At 45.2% G+C, this 18,669-nt stretch overlaps 1 protein-coding gene across 1 annotated transcript in view; it reads left to right on the top strand.

The window, feature by feature from the left end:
- The window catches only part of CFAP91 (cilia and flagella associated protein 91), a 60,539-nt gene extending 42,726 nt beyond the window's left edge, over positions 1–17,813 (top strand). The window contains exons 15-19 of the mRNA XM_075071887.1: positions 4,844–4,992; positions 8,677–8,768; positions 13,605–13,971; positions 16,495–16,517; positions 17,644–17,813. Coding sequence (XP_074927988.1) covers positions 4,844–4,992; positions 8,677–8,768; positions 13,605–13,971; positions 16,495–16,501 — 615 coding nt within the window. The 3' untranslated portion in view covers positions 16,502–16,517; positions 17,644–17,813. The remainder of the gene's footprint in view (positions 1–4,843; positions 4,993–8,676; positions 8,769–13,604; positions 13,972–16,494; positions 16,518–17,643) is intronic.
- The last annotated feature ends 856 nt before the right edge of the window (positions 17,814–18,669 follow it).

Here is an 18,669-nt window from a genome sequence, read left to right as displayed (position 1 = left end):
CCAATTAACATACTCTGATGCTAGGTGGGGTGGTGCCAGAATAGGAATATGCGTCCCATCTATCACCCCTCCACAGTTAGGGAAACCCATTTGTGAAAAGCCATCCACAATGTCCTGCATGTTCCCCAGAGTCAACGGTTCTTCTTAGCAGGATGCGATTAATAGCCCTGAAAACTTGCATCAACACGATTCCAGTGGTCGACTTTCCCACTCCAAACTGGTTCCCAACTGATCGGTAGCTGTCTGGAGTTCCTGGCTTCCAGATTGCAATAGCCACCTGCTTCTCTACCAGCAGGGCAGCTCTCAATCTCATGTCCTTACGCCACAGGGTGGGGGCGAGCTCAGCACATGACCCATGAAAGTGGCTTTTCTCATCCGAAAGTTCTGCAGCCACTGCTTGTTATCCCAGACTTCCCATCCCACCACTCAGTGCTTGTTTCCCAAGCCCAAAAGCGGCGTTCCAGGGTGCTGAGCATGTCCGTGAATGCCACAAGCAAGTTCATGTCAGATGCATTACGCAACTCGCATCATCGTCGGACTCCTTAGTGTCACTTTGGATGTTAAGAAATAGCTCACCTGCCAAATGTGATGTGCTGGCGAGACTCATCAGCATACTCCCCAGCAGTTCGGGCTTCATTTCCCACAGAAATTGCGCTGCACAGAAACTGTTGAAAGAGGCAAGATGGCGCCAAAGGTGGACTGAAAAACAAGGATTGCTAGGATGTGAAACGATGCATCACAGGGCATTGGGACAGGAAGCAGAATGACCCGCCCCCTTCCCACAACCCACAGCGCCAGAATGGGAAGAGGTGCTCTGTGGGAAGCTGCCCATAATGCACCACTCCCAAGACCGCTGCAGATGTGGTCACACTGCAGCGCTTTCCCTACACAGCTGTACGAAGACAGCTTTAACTCCCAGCGCTGCACACCTGCAAGTGTAGCCAAACTCTTATAGACTATTTAGCTTAACAAAGACCGTCTGTAATACCTACCTGGGGAACAAATATTTAATAATGGGCACTTCAGTCTAACGGAGAAAAGTATAACAATCCAATGGCTGGAAGATGAAGCTAGACAAATTCAGCCTGAAAAGAATGTGTAATTTTTAAACTGTGAGCGTCATTAACCATTGGAACAATTTACCAAGGGTCGTGGTGGATTCTCAATCACTGGAAACTTAAATCAGGACAATGTTTTTTTCCTAAAAGATCTGCTCCAGCAGTTATTTTGGGGCAGTTCTATGTCCTGTATTATACAGGAAGTCAGACTAGATGATCTCAGTGGTCCCTTCTGGCCTTGGAATCATCTCTGATTCTTCGACCCTGAAGCACAAGCATAAGTCCTCCAGTACCAAGTCAACAAGCTGCAAGGGGCAATCCCCAGTACCATATGAGACAGTGCTGTTGATTCTGATACTGATAGTCTCAGTATCATTGAGATTGCACCTTCTGCATTGTCTCCTGAGGCATCAGCTGAAATGTTGCCTCCACTCTCGGTGCCTGACATGTTGCAGGCCTTTACAGCTGCAAAGGACCTCTTATGTCCCCTGGTACTGGACTCATCACTGTTGGAGCAACTGGAACCATCTGTTTAGTCCCAGCCTATACATTCAGTACCCACTTCCAAAGAAGCCACTGGTACTGCCATCTTCATTGATTCCTACCTCAGTAGTGATAGTGCCATATGAATCTACAGCTATTCATCACCACCTGCTTGGGTACCATTTGTGGTATGGCTTTAGGACATAAGACTGTCTGTGACCTGAATACCATCATCACTATAGCTGTCGTCTTCAACTTCAGTACTACCTGCCTCTACAACTTCATTGCTACCAACAACGGTGTCTCCTTCAATGCTGACAGGATTTCATTGTCCACATTTGTACCCTTTCCTTGAGAAGCTCTCTAATTCGTACTGGACTGGCTTCATGTTTCCCAAAAGAGGGTTTTTATATCTCTTCTTTGGATTTAGATGATGGACACCAAATTTGAAGGCATTCTGAGTAACAATGTGAATTTTAGAGCACTTAGAGTCAAGCAGTAGATAGAGAGCTAATGTAGACCTTAACTATAGTAGACTTAATGTTCCATTACAATACTGAAAGGGGGAACTTTTTAGTAAGGTTAGGGGAAGAATGGAGGAAAGGGACTCTACATGTCCAGCTGCAGCACATGGGAATCCAAGGCATGTGAAGTGGCCCATTCATCTCAATGAGGTGTTCTCAGCTGACTGTGAACAGCCTATGCAAATGAATAGAACCTGAAACAATAGCTCTGAGATGAATGACCTGCTCCATTCATGTCAAAGAACCTATGCTATGCATCAAACATGCCCATGCTCAACTCTTCTCCTCTGTGGTAGCAGTGTATTCTTGGTGCATGCCACCAGTATGTCTGTTCCAGCTTCATACTTGGGGCGCAGGGATTCCACATATCCTTGTTCATATGGTGGGGGTCAGTGAGAGGACCTCAGACTTGATAAGTCCACCAGAATCCAGCTCACATGAGGGGAGCCTGAATGGGCTGGAAATCAGACTCCCCTAGAGGAGTTGGATCCCCTAGATGCTAGTGCACACACACAGGTATGGAGAGAGGCTTAGACTCACTACCCTAAGAGGGGCATCCCCCCAGGATCATGGCACACACACTGGAGGAGAACATGGGGTTCAGAGGCGCCCCTGCTCCTGTTCTCACCTAGTCTCCCTGTCACTCACCTCATGTCACTCTTCCCAGTGAGCTCAAAATGATGAAAGCCAACACCATATGATAAACCATCTCTCTGCAGACCACTACCAAGTGCTGGGCAGATCGTGGTCTGGGAACATCTAAACTAAATGCATTATAGAAATCCAGTGTGTTCATCCTGCTTCTGTTCCACATTACTTTGATACAGTATTTTGCTTCAGAATTCAAGTGACTACAAGAAAATTAATTTATTGAAGCTGTGGTAGTTTTAATCACATCTAAACTGCCCTGATGCTGTAAGGTGTTATTTGGCAGCTGTTCAGAGGACTATGTGAAATGAATTGGTGTTTGGCATTCAGTTAATGGAGCTAGCACATTGTACAGGAGATAGGAGAGTGTGTCCACAAACATAAAAGATCAGAGTTTTGCCTTGGGCACAGGTCATTTTCTGTACTTGTTTCTGTACAACTAGTTCCTCAGGAAAAGGCCATTAGAGAAGGAATTCTCATATGACTGGATGCCTGAGGTGCAGCCTGGGACTGTGGGACCACTGTGCCCCCCTAACTCTCCAGCCTGGGCTGTCTCTCACAATGCTTTGCCAGTGACAAGCAGCAAACCCTTCCATGCGCTGTTATCACTCAGCACAACCGCATGTGGAGCCCCACACCCAGGTAGATTGCATGAATGCTCCCAGAACCACTCATGGACACAGAGAAAGGCAGTAGCCAAATTCCCCAGCTCCCAGCCTAGTACCTCAGGAATATACCATCATGCACTGCTCAAGATCATTTCTTGAGCAATGCAAGTTTATTAATTGATTCACCTTCATCAATGGAAAGTGCATGTACACCAGCCTTTGTAAACCTGAGCCAATTTACCAAGCACTTCAAGCAAACTCACTGGTAAAGATAAACAGTAAAACAAGTTTATTGATTACAAAATATAGTTTAGAAGTGACAGGCTAAACATCAGAGGTAGCTACCAAAGATAATAAAATATAAGCACGCAGTCTAAACTTTCAACCCTGTTAGACTGGGCCACATCTAGATTGATCTGTTTGTCTCACCCCACTGGATATTGCAATTCATAGTACGTGGGTTTCACCCTCGAAACCTGAGCCAGTCTACTCTGTTGGAGTCTTCAGTCTCCTGAGTGACCTTGTTGCCTGCAGCATAGGTGTGGGGAGGAGAAAGTCCAAGCATGGGGCCACTGCGTTCTGTTTTATACCTTTCGTCCATGTGCTTGGAGAACACAAGTCCAGGCATGTCTGGTGGGCATTACTGAGTCACCATCAGGCAAGGTTGAGCAATTCAACTGGTGTGGCGTTGGGCAAGTGAGTCATTGCATTGTTACGTAGCTCCCTTGCTGGACAATGGCTGTTGATGTTTGTTCAACACCCACCTAGGCATTGGTTCTCCCTCTGGTTACTGTCTTTGGGGATCTAGTATCTGGGCGGTTCCCCAACCCACAGCATATTTTAGTGACAACCATATAACACAATTCTCATAACTACATATGCATTCATTATATTTATATAATTTATATATTTATTTAGATGGAACAGTGGGTTTCAGCAGATCATAACTTTTCCCGTGATATCTTTCAAGGCAGGCTTTGTATGCAATATCACAATGATAGACAAGTGATGAATAGGGGGGTTACAGGGTGCTCCCCTGGGGTGTGGAGAGTCACACCTCACACTGGATTCAGCTACACTGCAGCTGGAAGCATGCTCAAGCTAGTGTGCTAAAAATGGCAGCTTCACAATTTGATAGTGTGGTTTAGGCAAATTGCCTGAGTTCCGTATCCTGGGGGACTGGGCAGGTTTGTACTCAGGTGGCTAGCCTGAGCCACTACCTGAGCTACCCCGGCTACACTGCTATTTCTAGCATGCTGGCTTGAGCAGAACAAGTGTGTGTCTGTCGGTCTGAGCTGGAAAGCACGCTTCCAGGTGCAGTGTAGAAATGTAAGACAACTTCTCATAGACTGCACCTGCCCTCTACATCAATTGCCCTCAGATAGCTCAGATTAAGTGGTGTGTCTCAGCTGACACACCATGGTCTTTGCCTCTCTCCACAGACGATCCCAGCAAGTGGGTACTACACAGCAATGAATATTTTGTATCTTGCATCAGAGAGATATCTTGATGCTTGTTTCAGGTGGTTAAAGTGCACCAGAGTACTGTTGATTCTTACCTGGAAGATGTTATCCTGAACAGCATGGAGAGCACAGCTGAAGAACAAGCCAGGGAAGAGATTCAGAAGGTGGCTGTGGAAATCAATGACATTGCTTATGAAATGGAAAGCCGGTATGTCCTGGAGTGGACAAAGTACAGTTAGCCACTGCTTTGCACAATTCAGACCCTGGCTGGCTAGCTACATTTATAGTCTAGGGCCAGCACTGAGGGTGTGGCAATACTGTTCATAACACTACATAGACATGCTGCAGTTTTCATCCACTAGGGAAGCACAGCCAAGTGTGTAACAACAACTCCTAAAAATCTGCAGATACGGTGGTTCCCAGTCAAGCTCAGATATGGCAAGGTAGGCCCTATTCCCGGCAGCTGTGCTAATGCCTCACCATAAGATGAGAGTTTCCCAATGTCCCCCCACAAAGCCTTTACTCTAGGATTTTCAAAGGCATGCAAGGGCGTTAGACACCCACGCCTCATTGAGATTTAATGGAAGCTGTCCACCTAACTTCCTTATACGCCTTTGAAAACCCCAGCCATAGAAAACAGCTAACATGCAGGTGTCGTTTAATCTGGAAACTGGTCTGTCCTCTAAGGCTTAAAAGTGTTTTTAGAGCAGATAGGCTTTGAAGGAAATACAACAGATATAGGAGCCTCCTAGAAATAAACCCACCTTTCATTCAGAAGTCAGAAGAAGTTTTTTTTTAAAAGAAACTGCTAATCTAAATGAGGTCGGCCATATTGGCTGCTCCTTATGTAGTTCTGAGCTGAGTTCATCATGTTTCTGAAAACCTCAGTATGGTGTTCAGCTGTGCCTCAGAAGTAGGGTGACCAGATGTCCCGATTTTGGGGGCTTTTTCTTATATAGGCTCCTATTACCCCCCGCCCATCCCTGTCCCAATTTTTTACACTTGCTATCTGGTCACCCTACTCAGAAGTGACTGTCATTTAGGAGCTGCAGTGCCTCCAGTTCAGTCTTTCTGACCCCTATTGGCATTTAGCCTTAAAAACACAGTGACACAGAACCCATCTTCATGGCAAAGCAGCTGTGCATTGTGTAGCCACATGAGTTTTCCCCAGGTCTTTAACATTCTGCTAGGGCAAATAATGCGTTCAGCCTCTGGACTGGTTGGTAGCCCCCCAAGGAGGAACTCTGACCTGAGATGTGGCATGGAAGATGGCACTGGGATTAGCCAAAAATGAAGTTACAAAAGGGAAGAAATTGGCCAATTCAGCAAGGACCCAAAGCCTAAACTGACAGACTTAGCGATCCTCTCACTGCAGAGAGAGTCTCTCCAGTGCAGAAGTAACACACATCAACACGTCAGTATAGGGGTCTATAACCAGGGCTGTTGTGTCTCTTTGGGGGGTCAACCCAGACCAATAAGGGTTGTGTCACCACCTGCCCTGCAATTCTGGGTGCCTTAAATGCTGTGGTGCTATGGCGCACAGCCCAGATGCCAACAGCCAGCCTACAAGCATGCAGGTCACATCCTTGCTTCCACTCTTTTCAGAGTGATCCCAACCCCCAAATTTCCCTAAAACTGTCTCCCTGCTGTGTCCATGTCAGCCCTCTCCTGGAATACTAACCTCTGATTGTTGCTTTAAAGAGACAGAAACAGCAGATGTTACCTTAGCTGAGTTAACACTCACTTCAATTCCGTCGAAGCACTGGTTTTGTATAGGTCAGTGGTTCTCAAACGGGGGGTCACAAGGGCTGGCTTAGACTTGCTGGGGACCGGGGCCAAAGCCCAAGCCTCAGAGCTTTAGCCCTGGGCGGCGAGGCTCAGGTTATAGGCCACCTGCCTGGGGCTGAAGCCCTAGGTCTTCAGTTTTGGCATCCACCAGGGTGGCAGAGCTCAAGCGGGCTCAGGCGTCAGTCCCCACTCCTGGGGTTGTGTAGTAATTTTTGTTGTCAGAAAGGGGATGCGGTGCAATGAAATTTGAGAACCACTTGTGCAGATAAAAAGTAAAACAAGTGTATTCAATCAAAAAAGAGAGGTTGTGAGTGAGTTCAGATATAAAGGATAAATATAGAAACATTGCAAACAAATAGGGGTGCCGAGTTATATGGGACCGTGGTGCCCAGGCTCCAGCAAATTCAAGGCCCAGGGTCTCTCCTCTGGCCTTGCCTGCTACCCCCTGCACCTCCCCCAGGAGCAACCCCCGTCCCCTCCTGATGCCCCCACGTGCCTTCCCCAGAGTGTCCCTTCCTGCGCCCGGGGCAGCAGGCCGTTGCCCTGCTGTGCTGCCTCACCGGCCGCTGCCAGCTACAAAAGGAAGCAGCGTCAGCGGCAGGCTGAGGCAGTGGCACAGCCACCGCCTGCGGAGGGAGGAGGCGCATGCATGATGGCAGCCCTCCCCCCCTCTGGCCCCACAGGGGAGGTGAGGGGGCTTCCTGGACCTGAGAGGGACTTAGCCCCTAGGAGCATGTGCCGTGACAGTGCTGGGTGTGTGTGCTGCCAGGAGGGGAAAGGGGGATCCCTTCCCTGGAGCTTGCTGCTGCAGGCAGGGAGAGGGCTGGGGGGGGGCTGTGGAGTCCTCTTTGACCCCAGCCCTGGGACAGCCTGCCTGCACCCCAAATTTCTCCTCCCCAGCCCTGCCCCACCCCAGAGCCCTCCCCCCCCGCACCTCAACCCTCTGCCCTAGCCCTGAACCCCCTCCTGCACCATGAATCCCTCATCTTCAGCCCCACCCCAGAGCCCTCACCCCTAGTCAGAGCCCTCATCCCCCTACACGGCCCCACATTATGCAATATAGGGAAACTGTTAAACGCTTACTGTTTCCAGTCCATTTTTACATTATTTTAAATATATATATATATTGGCTTACATGGCAGGTGGGGGAGGCCAGGACTTGGACCTGTTCTGGGCACCACCAAAAATTATACAAACCTGCCTCCCCTGCAAACAAACTAGTAAAAATATGCTCTCTGATGGCTAAGCCCTAACATAACAAGCTACAGTCTTTGTTTAAAGGTAGTTTCTTCACCAATGTTCCTTTTCTAACAATGACTGACTAGCTCTTAGTCAGGATACTCACAGAGTCCAAGGTGCTGGTTTTCCTTGTCTCCTCAGGGGAGAGATAACTTTAGGGGTTCTTTGCCTCTCTCTCCAGTAAACCTTAGAAAAGTATGTATCTCACAGTTCATGGACCCTGCCTTAAGAGGCAGGAAGGCTTCCTGGGAGTGCAGTCTCCATCCCCTGTTGACATTGTTAAATGAACGCTGTTTCCCCATTTGATCTCCTAACGGCTGTGTTTACCAGGAATGCAAATGTGCTTTTCTTTGCCTTTGGTCACACTTTGCACAATTTAAAGGGGAAATGTATTCCAGCAGGTAGAACCACATTCCTCTGGAAAAAAGTGTTTAACAACGCCTGGTTTAAACACATTTTAGTCATAATTCCAGTATATAGCTGTATAATCTTTTGTGGGTTGACCGTAGCTGCATCATGCAAGAATATTAATGATCAGCAAGTTACTCGTTTTCTGGTGACATGTTACATGACGCCTTTTAGATACAGATTATAACAATAATGAGTTGTGGCACACTGAGCTGGTCAGGCCAGCTGAAATTCAGAGCTAGATACCAGGGAGTCCCTTGGCTTCTGGCATAGAGATGCTCTTAGGGTCCTGGCTGTGTATCAATTTTTGTGGATAAATGGAGGCCTTCACTTTCCCTGGCTGACAATTGCTTTCACCAGCACTAAAGTCACTTCAGAATAGTTAAACAATTTTTTAAAATGTTGCGGGGGGAGTAAAGTAATAAATGTTAATTTCACTCTCGTGTTGGTTCTGTAGCCGAACTTGTCTACAATCAGAAGAGATTGTAGCAGAGCTGGTTTATGGTTTCCTGATCCCAGAATTACAGAAAATCTCTGTCAAGGAGAAAGGTAAGGAGGCCAATAGCTTTGTTCTCTTCTTAAACCATGATTTGTTGGCTGAAAGGCCCATCTGCCAGGGGTTTCAGTAGAGTCTGAGAATATGTCAACACAGCAATAAAAGCCCCATGACAGCTAGTGTAAGAGCCCAGGTAAACTGACTTGGGCTCGTGGGGCCCACACTGAGGTCTAACAATAGCAGTGTAGTTGTGCAGGGGTCTGGGCTCTGAAACCTGGCAAGGGGGGAAGAGTCTTGGAGCCCAGGTTCCAGGCTGAGCTTGAAAAATTACACTGCTATTTATGTGTTCTAATCTTTTTAGGCACAGTGGCTCAAATTCAACTCTAGTGTAAGCAGGTATAACCCCATTGAAATCAGTGGAGCTGCACCTACTTATGCTAGAGCCAAAATAGTCCATTGTTTCTTGAATAGACTGAAACAAGTGTTTGAATAGCACTGAATTAATCTGAATTACTGAGTATGGAACAATTTCCCACTGACTGCAAAAGTTCCTAATATGTATTTAATTTATGCAAATAGGAAACGTACAAGGAAACTTATATTGTTTTTCTTTTTCTTTGTTCCTTTCTAATTTACCCAGAACTAGGAACAGATATAATGTCTTATGGTTGATTCTGCAACATCATTTTTCCAGTGGAAAATCTTATGCTATTGTAGGGAGGGCATTGTTTTAATCAAGTCTGAATATTATGGCTCCATAGTTCAGAGAATGGAAGGACATTAGAAATCCATGTGTCATGATGATGAGCAGGATAGAACCGGGGTCGGCAACCTTTCAGAAGTGGTGTGCCGAGTCTTCATTTATTCACTCTGATTGAAGGTTTTGTGTGCCAGTAATACACTTTAATGTTTTTAGAAGGTCTCTTTCTATAAGTCTATAATATATAACTAAACTATTGTTGTATATAAAGTAAATAAGGCTTTTAAAATGTTTAAGCTTCATTTAAAATTAAATTAAAATGCAGAGCCCCCGGACCGGTGGCCAGGACCCGGGCAGTGTGAGTGCCACTGAAAATCAGCGTGCGTGCCACCTTCGGCACAGGTGCCATAGGTTACCTACCCCTGACCATTCTTGATCAGGAGACTTCTCTTGCCCGGTCCATTCAGAAGATTGCAGACATGCTCCCCATAAAGTGTGTATTGACTTTGAAAAGCAAATGTAAAAAATAGCATAATAGGGGTTTGTGTTTTATTGTCTCTTTCTGACTCCAGAGCAAGTGTGCTCACAGTTTACTGATTAAAAATATAAATATTTGCTAACTACAAGCCCTGCAAACACATTCTGGGCTTTAAGAATCATGCTAGCTTCTTCCTGGCTTGTGTATCACCAACAACAACAATCAAGCACCTAGCAAACAATTCTGTTGATGGTGCATGAGCTAGAATAGCTCCCTCTCTTAACTGTGCAGGCTCTGCAGGGCTAACAGAGTAGTCAGTACAAACCAATTATGGTCACTGAAGTCTGCAGCTACATCCAGGGATCAGATATGACCACTTTTATATAGCCACTTTTCAGAGTAGATCTGTGCATTAGAGAGTTACAATTAGCAAATGTATTGCAGTGAGTTATTTTTTGGACTTAAATACAAAAAAGCCTTCTTTCCATTGATATATTTCAGCAACGTGCATTTAATTTAGAACACAAGAGGTAACCACTCAGGAAAAAGATAAGGATGTCATTGTAAATAACTCAATGAAAACCTGTGCTCCATATTGAGCAGAGGCAAAAAAGAAACAAAATAATAGGATGCATATTGTTGCCCCTTTTCAACCTGCCTGGCAAGTTTAAGTTCAGAATCCTGGGGATGTTCCAGTTGGGAGTAGAAGTTGATGGAGTCTGTGTAGGGATATTAAAGAAGGTTTATATTAGACATGGTTTATATGAAAAATTATTTATTGTTATGTAGGGATATTAAAGAAGGGTTATATTAGATATGGTTTATATGAAAAATGATCTATTGTTAAAAATAATTTATTGTTAGAAATGATTTATTGTTAATTGATACTTTATAACTAAAGGGTTATATTAGCAATTAATTTGATTCCCGAGATTTAACCTCTAACCTGCAAGCCACCAGCTGTGTCTGTGTGAAGCCTGCTCAAAGAAATACTTTGTATAAAACTTGTTAAACGTTAATTGACTCTAAGTGCCCGTTCTCTAAGTGACACTTCGTAGTCACTACTTTACTTTGTAACGGCCGCTGTGAGCTGTTAATTGGTTAATTGACTCAGCACCCGAGCCGTCAATTGACTCTGTGCCTCAGGCAAAACTGTGTAATTACTACTGTGTAATCACCGCGGTGAGCCAAAACAGTAGCTATTATAGTACATAGATAGAGACCCCTGACCCTCTGTAAGTTTTCATCTCACTTTATTTTTAAATGATAAAAGACAGGGAGTCTCACATAAATTGGTAACACCCCGAAAGGTAAAGAGACAGTGAAATAGATGGGATTAAGATAGAGAATGTATGTGAATGAGTGCCTGATTTAAATAATGAAAGAATGGTTAGGGAGTTACCAGCCTGAAAAATTCAGTATCTATACAGAACTTGTATGAATGATTGTGCGAATGAGTGTATATATATATATAAAGTGTATAAGAAATAAGTAAGTAGTAATAGGAATAAGTAGTCAAACAACATTGTTTACTGTTATCTTTTGTTTTATTATGGTATTTACAATAAATGTGACAAATGTCTTGTGCCCTTTAATAAGATCCTGCTGGTTTTTATTGGTCTAATATAATTGGTATAACATCTGGAATTCTTTTTGGAATGATGGTCTCTATGTGAATTCCAAATGTGGGTTCACATGCGTGCCATGCACCCCAGCCAGAATTGTTCATAGTAGTGTTCGTTGACCCACATATGCTTTGGCTGCGTGGTACATCCTGAGGCTTTAAGTCTCGACACCATTCCAGTTCCCTCTTACTGCCGTGTGGCCAGAGTTTGAATCCCTTGTTCCTCAGTGCTCTGAACCTGCTAAGAGAACCTTTTGTCTGTTTTTTTTCCTTTAAATAGTTTCTTTTAGTTGTATATAGTTGTCCGCTATTGTTAGTTAGGTCTCCTCTTTTTCCCTTCATGGGGTGCTCCCCACCCCAAGGCTATGCCCCGGCAAGCTGGCTTTAAAAGCTGTGCTTCGTTCCCATGTTCTTTCTCTGTGAGCGATGAACACCTGTGCTGTCTCTGTTGACTCAGCGAAGCTCACATCGTCACCCAAAGCGCTATCTGCTGCTCCTTCCCATCTCGAACTCGGGAAGCTGAAGAATTTCACCTCTGCAGACACCTCATGGAGGAGAATATGCAGCCCTGTGAGCAATTGGTTCCTGCATCAACAGATCCACCAGAGCACTGGCTGTCGCCGACGGTGAGTGCTTCTCCGGGCCCTTCCCGTGCAGCCTCAGTGGTACTGCTGAAGCCTCATTGTGTGCATAGGAAACACTGACATGGGTGCAGGGGTGACTCCCCGATGGGAAGCACCTCCAAATGCAGCATTGCCTCCCTGAGCTCTGCCGGTTGTCTGTTGAGCCAGCCGCTCCACCTCCAAAGACGTCTTGCATAGAATGTAAGTCCACACATCACTGCATCCTGCCAGCGCCACTTCCAGCCGTGGTGCATTGCCCACTGCCTTCACCCCTAGAACTGTCAACATGGCCAGGACCATCCGGACTTTCACGCCTGGTCCCACGCACACTGGGATGCTTGTCCTCTTTGATGCCAGCGGCTGAGCCAATTCTGCCGTACGCTGGTTCCCCTCAGTGCTCTGGATCTCCAGCTGCTGTGAGGCTTCCATCTATGGTGGATGAACCTCTCCTTGTCTGGCAGCATCCTGCTCCGCTCTGCCTGTCTCTGCTGGCTCTGTCGACCACTGAACCTCTCCTGCTCCTGGACTGCCATGCCTCGCACCACGACAGCCCTGCCTCTGCCGGACCTGTCTTCTGGTTTGGAGAGATCCTCTGAGCCAGAACATCCCTTCTCACCTTTGTGTTCCTATAGCCTGAACCCTCAGTGCCAGCTCTACCCACTTGTGTACGGTCCCTCTGCCGAGACATGGTTCTGTAACACTTGGAGACTGCTGATGCCTGCAGATCTGTATGACTGGCCCTCCTGAGACCCTTACCGGGACTGCGGGGTACCATCTCTGCCACATCACCGACCCACACTGCCCCTCCCTGTGTCTACACAGACTGGGGAATTGTCACCCAAGCAAAGGATGGGAGTGTTTGATTGGAGGAAAACTATAAAATGTACAGTAAGGAATTGTCCTGCATTGTCCCAGGGAGATAAACTCGGTGACTTATTGGGTCTGCTCTGTCTCCAGTTTCAGGTATTCTTTGACTCAGCGCTCATCAGCAAACTTACAATAACAAAGCAGGAGCCTACAGTGAACTCAGCTCAGCGCTCATAAGGAATCATGTAATAACAACGGTTTAAAAAGCCAGTGTGTGCACCAGCGCTAGAGTAAAAATCCTATGGTTTAGAGGACGGATTTCAGATGCACTCTTTCAAAGATTTGTTTCAATAAACAAATGGTGATGGGGAAATGATTTTAAAACACAAGAGTATTTGCCCTGAGCAGGAAAGAAACTCACTTGGCAGTTCTGTCCATTTCCACAGCTTGTCTTCAAAGCAAAATACAAGGTTTCTTGCTGCTATTAGATGGCAGTAGAACCCTATCAGCCCAAACCAGAAAGGTATGACTTTTCCTGAGACAGGCTTTTTCATAGCTCCTGTAAACTAAGAGCTGCCTGTTGGGGAGGGTGGGTGTCCATGTAGAAAATTCATGCAATATGGCTCCGAGTGAAAATCCTCTCTTCTTTGTGTACAGTGAGGCAGTCCCAGCGGAAACACATCAATGCTGCTCATCAGATCATCCACAGAAGCACGGACATAGCAGTGGCTCAGAACTCTTCAGTGGTGGGACAGCAGTCGCTGGGTGATGGAGAATCTGTGACTAAGATACCAGGGAGTCCTCCTCCTGTGGCAGCCAGTTCTGCTCTCAGCGCAACAGCTGCTGAACAGAGTGCGGCAGAGGTTATAGAGAGCCCTTATGCTGTCCTAGCCAGCCAAGCATTGTATGATGCACTGCATGACGAGACCAAGCAGGGAGGGTTGGTGGTGAGCCATTCTGCTACATCAGACAGGCAATCGCAGGCTGATATAGCCCCTGCAAAAAGAGAAGATGAGTCAGGTGAGTTTGAGATCTGTTTTCCCTGCCTTAGTCATTGGGGCTTGGTCCCTGGGGGAGGGAAGGAAGCTGCACCCACTTTGTTCAGGGCACCATCCCGACTACACAGGATGGAGAAGCACCCCTCTCTCCATCAGACTGTCCCTCAGAGGCAGCAGCATCTTGATCTCTTGCAGACTGCCAGCATTGTTGCCCGGAAGCAGTAATGAGAGTATTATGCCATAGGAGCCCCTGTCCAAAGGAGTCTGGCACTGTATTTGGTTTCACTCGCAGAGGTTTTTACCCTAACCCTAAGATGTCATTTAACTATTGAACAGTGAAATTCCATTGATGGTTGTCAAGGGATGGGAGGGTCAGTTCAGGGAACTGGGAGTTTGCAGTACGTACATCTCTTCCTTATTCTGCCACTGTCTATAGCATATGGAGGCTGGGGTTGGGCTCTCAAGCTGAGGGACTCCCTGAGCTGCAGCGTCTACACTGCTATTTTTAGCACACTAGCTCAAACTGAGCTAGCACATGCCTGTCTGTCTCGGGTGAGAGGCTCACTCCCAGCTTCCTTGTGTTAATAACCCCATGCTCATAGGAGTGGTCCCATTAGCTGCAGTTGGACTGTTCACATGAGCAAGTTAAGCAGCATCTGGCCCTAATGTACTGGGGCTGTGCTAGCAGAAATATGACTATGGCTGATGAGACACATTCATTCAAAGACCACATATTAAGTGCTTATAACTTTCCTGAAACGTTACCATTTGGTCTGACTTTCCTGGTGAATGTTTTTGGAAAGAGCATGAATTACATTTGTTGGTGTGTTGACTTTGCCTTGATTGCAAGTGTGTGATTGCTCAAGCTCAGAATGTTTGGAAGCAACATCCTGCAAATGTGTGCAGTGCATTTATTTGATGATTGATCTGCAAGAGACTCACTGAGCTGTTGGATCTCTCCTTTTCAAATTCCTGATTTTTGTAGGTTTAGAATCTCAAACAAACTCAAATAAATGCCCACCCTAAATGCATCCAGCTTCTTCGTGGAAACATAGCATAGCCACACTAGGCATCAGAAGTGCTTATGCATGTTGAAAGAAAGAAAGCCACGCCAAGCTCTAGCTATTTGTTTACAAATTGATTTACTGCACCATAGTATAATGAACTTATAATATCACTGTGTACTTCCCCTTTCCATCCCTTACCTGTATAACTATCATAAGCTTTTCCAAATCTGGACCTTAGTGTCCAGAAATCTGGGTGCCTGCATGAACCCCTCTAAACTTAATTACCAGCTCAGATTTGATCTCGCTGCCACCAGCCAGGAATTTCCAGGGCCTGACTCCCTCTCTGGTCTCCAACACCTTCCTCTGGGGCAACCCAAGACTCAGAAAACCCTGAGTCTACACCAAAGGAAAACAACTCCTACCCTTGTTCTCTTTCTCCACCTAGACTTCCTCTCTGGGCTAACCTGAGAGTTACTGATGCAATCTTTTACATCCATACCAAGACCAGTGCATCCTCTCATTCCACAAAGAGACAACACAATCAAGGGAACAGAATGATTCTCTCTCTCCTTCCCTTCTCCCACAATTCCCTAGCCTTAACCAGAGAAAAAACTCAAACAGGTTTTAAAAAGAAAGCTTCATATAAAAAGAAAGAAAAGACTAAAAATATCTTCTGGTATTCAAGGCTGACAATTTATCAGAGTTCAATTGCTTAAAAGAGCAAAATATGAATAACAGCCTTATTTCAAACAAGACGATTACACATTTAAACCTTTCCAGCACACACACACTGTACAATACAAAACTCAAAACATATAAAAGCCTATTGTTTTGCACCTTTGTACTATACAATGATTGGAAGAGTGAGAAGCTTACAGATAGAAAAAGATCCCCTCTCATAGCTGAGAGCCAGACAAAGACAAAAAACCAAAAAAATTCCCTCCCCTGAGCTTTGAAAAATCCGATTTCCTGATTGGTCCTCTGGTCAGGTGTTTGGTTCCCTTTGTTAACCCTTTACAGGTAAAAGAAACATTAACCCTTAGCTATCTGTTTATGACAATAACCACCTGGCCATTCTGTGTACCAGGTTATATTATTTGCGTGTAGAACATCAGGTATCCTGTGAATGAGGCATTGTCTACGCTACCACTTAAGTTGATGTAAGTTATGTCACTCAGGAGTATGAAAATCCCCCTGAATGATGTAAGTTACACTGACGTAAAGCGGTGTCTACACCGCACTATGTCGGTGGGAGACACTCTACTGCCAGCATAGCTTCCACCTGTTGTTGAGGTGGAGTAGTTACACCGATGGGAGAGTGCTGTCCTGGCAACATAATTCGTCTCCACCAGATGTGCTAAATTGGTGCTGCTGGATTGAAGGCAGCAGCACCAATTTAGCACAGTAACGAAGACAAGCCCTGAGTAACTGCTACCACAGTGTGTAATTCTATCCTTTTGAAATACAAATAACACATTGTATAGAAACTCAACCGTGCATTACTATATACTAAATTTCCTTTGTTTTGTTTTTTTTAGGGAGAGAATAAAACAAATGAAAGAACGGTGAGTGAATACACTGTATGTATTCCTGTGAGCCATGAGTCAGATGGGGGCTCGGGAGAGGAAACAAACAAAAAACAAAGCCATGTGACTACACACTGAAATAATCACTGCGCTGCAGGTGCTATGGCTATATATGTATGCTGGCCAAAAGGATAGCTGGGTTTTATTGCAGCATTAGAGGGGTTCAGAGGAGGATGATGAGAATGATTGAAGACAAGGAAAATTTCTCCTATGGAGTAAGATGAAAAAGATTAGGGTTTACCTTAGAAAGGAGGTGAAAAAGAGAGGACATGATAAAAGTAAACATAAAATAATGCCTGGTCTAGAGAAGGTAGAGCAGGAGTTTCTGTTCTCCCTGTCTCACAACATGAACAGATAGTCAAAGAAATTTGAAAAATAGTGAATGCAAATCCGATAGAAACACATAATTAGAATGTGGAGCTCACTGACACAGGTTGTCTTTGAGGCCAAAAAATTAGCAAGAGTCAAAGAGCGATTGGACACTTGCATGGATAATAAAAACAGTCAGACTTTCAAAAGTTAGTGTTAGCAAAAAATCGGAAGAGAGATAAAACCTGGTGCTTCAGGGTTTATATCACTCTCTTAACTATTAGGGATTAAAATGAGGCCTTCCTGGAGGGAAGATTATCCCACAGCTACCTACAATAGGGTTTCCTTCACCCTCCCCTGAAGCTTCTGGTGCTGATCAGTATCAGACAGGAGCCTGGACTAGATGGATCTTGGATATGATCCAGTCTTAATTCTTGTTCCTAAAATCACGCGTTGAAATAAACATGATGCCTGCATTTATTTCACTGTGTGATATGGGTTTTAATGGACAAAATGTTCAAGAACTTGTTCTGATCATAAAGGCATCCTTCTCTGTTCTCTGCTATGTATATGCAGTAGGGAGTAGAATCCAGGAGTGTAAGAACCCTAATCTTTAAACATCCCAAATGTTAAGGGACACTCTCAGAGTAGTGCAGCATTTTGCACTGATTTTTATGTATCATGTAAGCTAGGTCTGTGGACGGATGTGTGGTGGAAATATCATTTTATTGATGGAGATTCCACTGCCAGTGCTTTAGAAATTGCTTTCAGTTGTCATGTGTGGTTTCTTTGTCAGATTTGGCTAAATGTGCTTTGAAGAAAGAAAAAAGCTCAGCGACAAGAGGCATGAGAATACTCCATTCCCTCTCCTAGCAGGGAAAGAGAAGTCTTCAGGAGTGATTTTTGTATCTGAAATATGCACAATGGATTCCTCTGGGTCTGCAGTAATAAAGATTGGGAACATTCTCTCTTGTTTGCTGCTGTTTTTACAAACTTGCCACGGTAATTGACACTGTCTGTACTGTATGGGCAGGTTCTGGATTTTGATTGCTATGACGATCTGTTGACTTGGTGAAATATGGCCCCTGGGCTTGATGCAATAATGGGAGGCTAGGAGTCTCATTCCTGAAACCCAGGCTTTTAACAGGCCTGAGGCTTTAATGCAAACTATTTAAAACCTTGTCTGCCTTAGAAAGGGTTTGCCAGTATAGCTATATGGGCAAACTCTCCTAGTGGGAACACAGGCACATGAGTTCTTTTGCTGACTTACCTTATACCGGTTTCCTAAACAAAATAAGTTATACCCCTAAAGCACATTTTATGAGGGTAGAACTGCATCTGCACTAAAGCTTTTGCCAGGATAGAAATTTCATAAAAACACACATCCCTGTGTGCCACTTTCTGTGCAATGCCATTCTCTACAGCTGCCCACACAAATGCTGTGAGCATGTCTGCCACCGCTGCGCCAAATTAATTCCTTTATAACATTGCCGAAGCCAGTGATGAATTTATCCCTAGAGTTATCCACAAGGGCAGAACTTGGCCTCCTGTCCAAGTTTGCAATCTCCAAAGGCTATTAGCCAGGTCCTAGCTGCACTGTTACCAATTTCCTTCTCCTAGTAGCCTTGGCACTGGCCTGCTCTCTAGTCAGTAGATGATTTTGAACCTCCTTTCACTCAGCTTCCCCAAGCAGCCACACCTTTTTGGAGGGGGTGTCAGTATTTTCTTCCTCACACATGCTGAAGCTGGGGTAAGCCACTCAAGAAGAGCTGCTCATCCCTAGTTTGTTTTCTCTAGGGTCCTGTCTATACTTGGAAAATGA

Source organism: Chelonoidis abingdonii, chromosome 1 (genome assembly GCF_003597395.2).
Source record: "Chelonoidis abingdonii isolate Lonesome George chromosome 1, CheloAbing_2.0, whole genome shotgun sequence".
In the NCBI taxonomy this organism is placed as follows: Eukaryota; Metazoa; Chordata; order Testudines; family Testudinidae; genus Chelonoidis; species Chelonoidis abingdonii.
Note: the sequence above shows the minus strand (reverse complement) of the source record. Positions and strands in the feature narration are given on the sequence as shown.